This window comes from Chrysochloris asiatica, unplaced genomic scaffold (genome assembly GCF_000296735.1).
Source record: "Chrysochloris asiatica unplaced genomic scaffold, ChrAsi1.0 scaffold00339, whole genome shotgun sequence".
Lineage (NCBI taxonomy): Eukaryota > Metazoa > Chordata > Mammalia > Afrosoricida > Chrysochloridae > Chrysochloris > Chrysochloris asiatica.
The window spans coordinates 510,108-517,062 of record NW_006408857.1 but is presented as its reverse complement, the minus strand read 5'-3'; the positions used below and the strand labels follow the sequence as shown (position 1 = coordinate 517,062).

Sequence of the window (6,955 nt, the reverse complement as noted above, 5' to 3'; positions counted from 1 at the left end):
TAAATATTTTAAGTCCTCTTCACTTTCAGAAAGCAAGGTTGTAGCATCTGCATATCTCAGGTTGTTAATGAGTCTTCCTCCAATCCTGATGCCATGTTTTCTTCATATAATCCAGCTTCCAGGATTATTTTCTCAGCATACAGGTTGAATAAGTATGATAAAAGAATACAACCCTGTCAAACACCTTTCTTAATTTTAAACCATTCAGTGTTCCCATGTTCTGTTCGAACTACTGCCTCTTGGTTCAAGCACAGATTCCTCATGAGCATAATGAAGTGTTTAGGAATACTCAGGTTTAGCAATGTTGTCCATAGCCTGTCATGATCGGATGAGTGGTGGCATTTAGTTATCAGGTCCTCATTTATTGATAAATTTGATGACTATTATAATGATTTGATTTTTTTCTATTATAATTTATTATTCATTTTTTATATATCAGAGTAAGTATAAAAGTATTGCCACTAGGGTTCTATTGCCAAACTTGATGACTAAATGACAAATAATCCGAGAAGCCGGGTTATATGATGAAAAACGTGGCATCAAGATTGGAGGAAGACTCTTTTACAACCTACGATATGCAGATGATACAACCTTGTTTGCTGAAAGTGAAGAGGACTTAAATCATTTACTGATGAAGATCAAAGAGCACAGCCTTCGGTATGGATTGCATCTCAATGTAAAGAAAACAAAAAGCCTCACCACTGGACCAATAAACAGTATCCTTATCAATGGAGAAAAGATTGAAGTTGTCAAGGACTTCATTCTTCTTGGATCAACTATCAACACTCACGGAAGCATCAGTCAAGAAATCAAATGATGTATTGCATTAGACAAATCTGCTGCTCAAGACCTTTACCTTGGAGGCCAAGATGGCCAAACTTCTTCTCTCATACTTTGGACATATTGTCAGGAGGGACCAGTTGCTGAAGAAGGATATTATGTTTGGTAAGGTGGAGGGTCAAAGAAAAAGAGGAACACCCCCAACAAGATGGATTGGCCAAGTAGCAGCATGGATAGACTCAAGTGTGGCAACAGTAGTGAGGTTGGCCCAGGATTGGGCAGTGTTTTGTTCTGTTGTGCATAAGGTCGCTATGAGTCGGTACCAACAGCAACAAGATGGAATATACTTGAGGGCACTTAACAACAACAAAACAACAAGTCATAGTGAGGGACTGTGGGGTAATGCACTGGACTACAATGTCAGTTTGAACCACAAGATTGGAAGTTCAAATCCAGCTTCTCCTTGGAACCCTATAAAGGGTTGCTATGAGTCAGATCAGACTCGACAGCACTTAGCAACAACAATAATGACTAAATTGACTCTATTTTATGGAGATCTGTAGATCAGTGATATCAGTCTAGTTCATACCTGCAAAGCTTTATTACAAACAATGGCTGTTTAAACATGTGTCAGTGGTTGACTACAAACAAGATCTTTCAATAATATACTTGTCTTAGTCTCATTAGGGTGTCTTAACAGAAAAGGTTTATCTAAAATATTGCTTCTGAGGGGTCTCATTAGGGTGTCTTAACACAAAAGTTGATGTAAAACAGTGACTTCTGAGAGGACCTGCACTGCATACTTTCTTCTGAACACTAGTGGAAGATTCTTTCTATTGAGTTCAAGTTTTCCTTTTATGTTCAATCTGGAAATATTTTTAAGAACTGCATTTTATCCCTTTGCTTTTAAACTCTATTGTGATAATGATAATATTCTTCCCTTTAATCTGGAAATTAAGGAGCTCTGGTAGTGTAGTGGTTACGAATCAGGCTGCAAACCACAAGGTCAGCAGTTCAAAACTACCAGCTGTTCCGCGGGAGAAAGAGGAGGCTTTCTGCTCCCATAAAGATTTACAGCCTCTGAAACCCTGTACAGAGTCGCTATGAGTTGGAATCGACTCCACGGCACATAACAACAACAACAACAATCTGGAAATTATGTGGATAATTTTATAGGTTTTTAAAATCATGAATCATTTCTTAGATTTTATATTTAAATCTTTACATTTCTTAATTATTTAAAGAGAAATATACCCTTATTTTCTCTTTAAAATTATCAAGTCATTTTTCTTGTTAGAATGCTAGAATTTGATTTGCTAACATTTTACAGAGACTTCTTTGATATCAATGTTCAGAAATAAATTCAATCTTTACTTTTTTCCTTTGTATTTTCATAGTATTTGAAGAAATCAACGTTGAATGTGTTAACAATTCTTTGTGGGTTTTTTTTTTTTCACTATAGAGACTAAAGGCAGCCAATGGCTGATGAAAATTATACAAGGATCACAGAATTCATTTTCATAGGCTTAAAGTACCACCCTCGGTTACAAGTCTTCCTTTTCTTGCTCTTTTTGCTTTTTTACCTCATTACTATGACTGGAAACTTGGGCATGATTCTTCTAATCCGGATAGATTCCCGTCTTCACACACCGATGTACTTTTTCCTCAGTCACCTATCATTTGTGGACATCTGTTTTTCATCAGTGGTCGGCCCCAAGATGCTCACTGACTTCTTCAAAGAAAGGAAAGCCATCTCTTTCCTGGGATGCGCCTTGCAACAGTGGTTCTTTGGGTTCTTTGTGGCAATTGAGTGCCTTCTGTTAGCGTCCATGGCCTATGACCGCTATGTGGCCATCTGTAACCCATTATTGTATTCCGTTGTCATGTCCCAGAGACTCTGTGTGCAATTGCTCCTTGGACCCTACGCCGTTGGATTCCTAAACACCATGACTCACACAACAGCTGCCTTTCGATTACCCTTTTGTGGCTCCAACATTATCAATCATTTCTTCTGTGACATGTCTCCTATTCTTTCTCTTGTATGTGCTGATATATGGATCAATAAGTTGTTAGTCTTCATTGTGGCTGGAGCTGTACTAGTAGTCAGCAGCCTGACCATTATAATCTCCTATTTCTACATTCTTCTTGCTATCCTGAGGATCCACTCTACGGATGGGAGGCGCAAAGCCTTTTCCACCTGCTCTTCACACCTAACAGCTGTTTCTATCTTGTATGGCACTCTCTTCTTTATCTATGTGCGACCCGGTGCAATTTTTTCTCTGGACCTCAATAAAATGGTGTCAGTGTTCTACACAGCTGTGATTCCCATGCTAAACCCTCTCATCTACAGCTTAAGAAATAAAGAAGTGAAAGATGCTATGCGCAGGACAATCGCCAGGAGGAATTTTTGCATCAAAAGTTAAATGACCATATAGAAGAGAAAATAGATAAAAGGAAAAGCATTCAGATCATGGTTAGACTATCTGATCATGGTCAGAAATTACAGAAATATTCCTAGTATTGCAGATGGCATTCTTCCCTACTTATGATTTTTATTTTAGCACCAACTGCTTCATTTTATTTTTAAAAAGGCTGCATTTCATAATAATCCTATGTCAGTTGCTATCGAGTTGACTCTGGCTCATGGTGACACTATGTGTGTCAGAATAGAACTGTCTCCATAAGGTTTTCAACAGCTGTTTTTTTATAGTAGATCACCAGAATTTTCCTCAGAGGTATCTGCATGGACTTGAAGAAGTTCTAACCTTTCAGTCAGCTAATGACCAGCTACACCACTCAGAGAGAGAGTCCAGTGTCCCTATGTTGTTGTTGCTGGGTGCCGTCTAGTTGGTTTCGAGTAGAACTACCCCATAGACTTTTCTATGCTTTAATTTTAACATAAGCAGATTTTCAGATCTTTCTCCCATAGAGTCGTCGTTGGGTTAGAGCTTCGTTTTTTGGTTAGCCATGGAGTGCTTAGCTGTTATACCACCAGGGCACCTTCCAATATCCCTATGTTGTTGTAGTTAGGTGCTGCTGAGTTCATTCCAACTCATAGTGACCTTATGTACAGCAGACCACAACACTGCCCAGTCCTGTACCAGCCTTACAATTGTTGTGATGTCCCTTTATCAATCCATCTTGTTGAGGGTCTTCCGCTTCTGTTGACCCTCTACTTTATCAAGTATAATGTTATTTTCTATGATGTCCCTAGAAAGATCTATAAAGATGATGAAAAAATTACTGGTGACCCACAGAGTCGGAAAAATTCTACTTTCCCCAAACTTCTTTTCTGGGAATATGATGGAATGTAATTAATATCAGGACTACCCAGATAGCAATACTTTCAAACGAGCTAGAACAAACCAGGTAAGATTCATCAGAACAATTTATATATTTCCCACCTTTATATGTAGAACTAAAAACATCCAACAGAGAAGGCTTACTTAGCTTACAATGGACATTTTAGTAAGAGGAATCCTCCTGTGTTTTGTATTTTTTAATTTATTTTCTTTATCCTTGTTATCTAGGAATAAAATAAATCATAGTCATTATAGAAAAAAAAATAGAAAATATAGAGAAGCAGCAGAGAGAAAATAATTGGAATTAAGTCCTTATTACCTTAATTTTCCATCCCATGACAAATGTGGTCATAATTCCCAAATGCCTTTCTACATATTTGATCCTTAAGTTCTTCCAACTATTACTTTAATACTTGATATTTAGTTTTTCCTAGTTCTTTTAGGATAAAATGAATAGGGAGAGTTTACTATAAAAATTAAAAATCAAATGTGAAAAAAATGACTTAGAACTCCAGACAAAAAACGCTTAAGATCCAAACAGAGGCAATGGCTATGAGGGAGAAATTAAGCTACAGAATATGGATATCAAAAAAGAAACACAGTGAAGTTCAAAAATTTAAATACCTTGATGCCCTTCTAAAGACAATTTGAAAAAGTTAAGAATAATTACAATTATTTTCAAGGAAATTAAAAAATGATTTTTGAAAAGTGTCTATTTGGTACAAACCAGTCTTCAGGCATTTTTAACCACGATAGTTGAGCATAGCCTAAACATTTATAATTTGTCTCATGATTATAGAAATGTATAGACCTGGATTGGGGGAGAAAAAGCTGAGAGAGACATAAGTTAGTTGTGATACAAGGTAAAAATAGGGTGTAAATTTAGTTTAAGCCCAAGCTCACATGAATTCTATGATACAGCTGCTGCTTAGGTAGCACTGTTAGAATGGCGGTATCACAGTCCCATCTCTCCTCCCCAGGAGGAGTCGGGCCTACTTTGAGTATTGAAGTTACTCTAAGCATTCCCAAGATCCTAGGTCACTTAGCAATAATTATGGATGAATGGGTAAAGGGATGGCTGCTCTTTTCTACCATTTTTCCTATCATCCCTGTCCCATCCTTTTTCCTGGATATGTAAAAGTAAAAATAAAAGTTAAAAGCTCATGCTTAGCAATTTATGTCTATTTGCAGAGGAGATTGCTTTCTATCTTCACTGAAAACCACACATGAGTATGTTTCCTTAAGGTTCTATTATCAAATCTCCACTACCAAAGAAGGGTCTTGAAACATCCCAACAATTTTTTAATATCCCCAACAAATATTTGGGAATAGAATTTATAATTTATAAGTTTAATGCTATAAGATACTTTTACACACTGATCTCTTTCTTATTTGATTTTGACTACAAAATATATCCAACTCTTCCCAAGAATATTTCCTTCAAGTTGTTTGTTAACTAGTAGCCAGTAATGTCCTCACTCTGGCTCTTGGAATCCTGGTAGCTTTGGTTCAGGTGACACTGGTACATCTGAGGCCACTTGGGAGATAGTGGCATTACTGTTAGGGACAGGGAATTCATGGTCTTTCAGAGGTCACCCTTAGTCTAAACATCAACTCTTGATCCAAACACAGTCCAGCATCTTCCTCCCATTGTACTTGATCCTTGTAACCCTAGGGAGCTGTAGTGATAAGAAAAAGGAAGTGACTTACAAGTAATATTTTGTTTACCTCATAATGTCTGGAGACCAGGCCATGTCACAACCAAAGAAAAAAAGTTTCATAAACAATTTCTGAATGAATTGCTGGTCATGAAAGGGAACACAGAACCAACTGTACATCTCTGTGCCTCTAAAATATCTCTTTATGCGAACCCAGTCGTTGAAATGGATCAGGTGCTATTAGGTCTTCAAGCTTTTTTAAGTTTCTCTGAATTATATTGGGGCTATTTATGCAGACACTCTACTTGATTCTTGAAGTGGACAGCTCATCCAAAGAGTGGACAATTAGACACCATAAGATGGGAGTGAAGGACGTCTGGTGGCGTGGTGGTTATGAATCGGGCTGCGAACCGCAAGGTCAGCAGTTCTAAACTACCAGCTGTTCCGTGGGAGAAAGATGAGGCGTTCTGCTCCCGTAAAGATTTACAGCCTCGGAACCCCCTGTTCAGGGTCGCTATGAGTCGGAACCGACTCCACGGCACATAACAACAACAACAAGATGGAAGTGAGTCATTGCCTGAACACAGGTGCTGGGTCACTAACTGCCATCTTCTAGAATTTCACATGAGCAATTCCAATGCTAAATATGGGGTTAAAAAACAATCTCCCGATGTCAACAGAGAACCGATCTGCCTGTAATTTAGCAGAAAATTCACTGAGTGTAGGGAGAAGCTCTGTATTCTCTTAGAGATTCCACAAAACACCATGGAGCCCTTCCCATCACCACCTCTGACAATGGCTTTCTTTTTAAAATGGTGAGACAAAAAAATTAAATAAAAACGAATTGATACAACTTTTCGACTTACTTTAACTATTAAATAAAAAGGATTTCTGGATTAACAAGAATATATAACATATTGTCTTAAATGAAATTTTTTTCTTTATGTTCTAAATCAGGAAGTACAATAAAAATACTTTTTATTTTTGGTTTAGATTTATTGTAAAACATGTGGGAAGTAAAACATAAAAAAGGTAAAAATCACCTGTAATTTCAATACTCACATATAAAACTGTGGCTGTTTTGATATATTTTTTTCTTGCATTCTTGTATATATAGTATGTACATTTATATAGTATATATGTTGTTGTTGTTAAGTGCCATCGAGTCGGGTCCGACCCATAGCGACCCTGTACAGGGTTTCCGAGGGTGTAAAT

At 37.3% G+C, this 6,955-nt stretch overlaps 1 protein-coding gene across 1 annotated transcript; it reads left to right on the top strand.

Moving 5' to 3' along the window:
• Window positions 1-2,258: 2,258 nt before the first annotated feature.
• Window positions 2,259-3,203, top strand: LOC102814406 (olfactory receptor 1009-like). Its single transcript, XM_006875779.1, has one exon. The coding sequence runs from the start codon at window positions 2,259-2,261 to the stop codon at window positions 3,201-3,203; it is 945 nt and encodes a 314-aa protein (XP_006875841.1).
• Window positions 3,204-6,955: the final 3,752 nt, after the last annotated feature.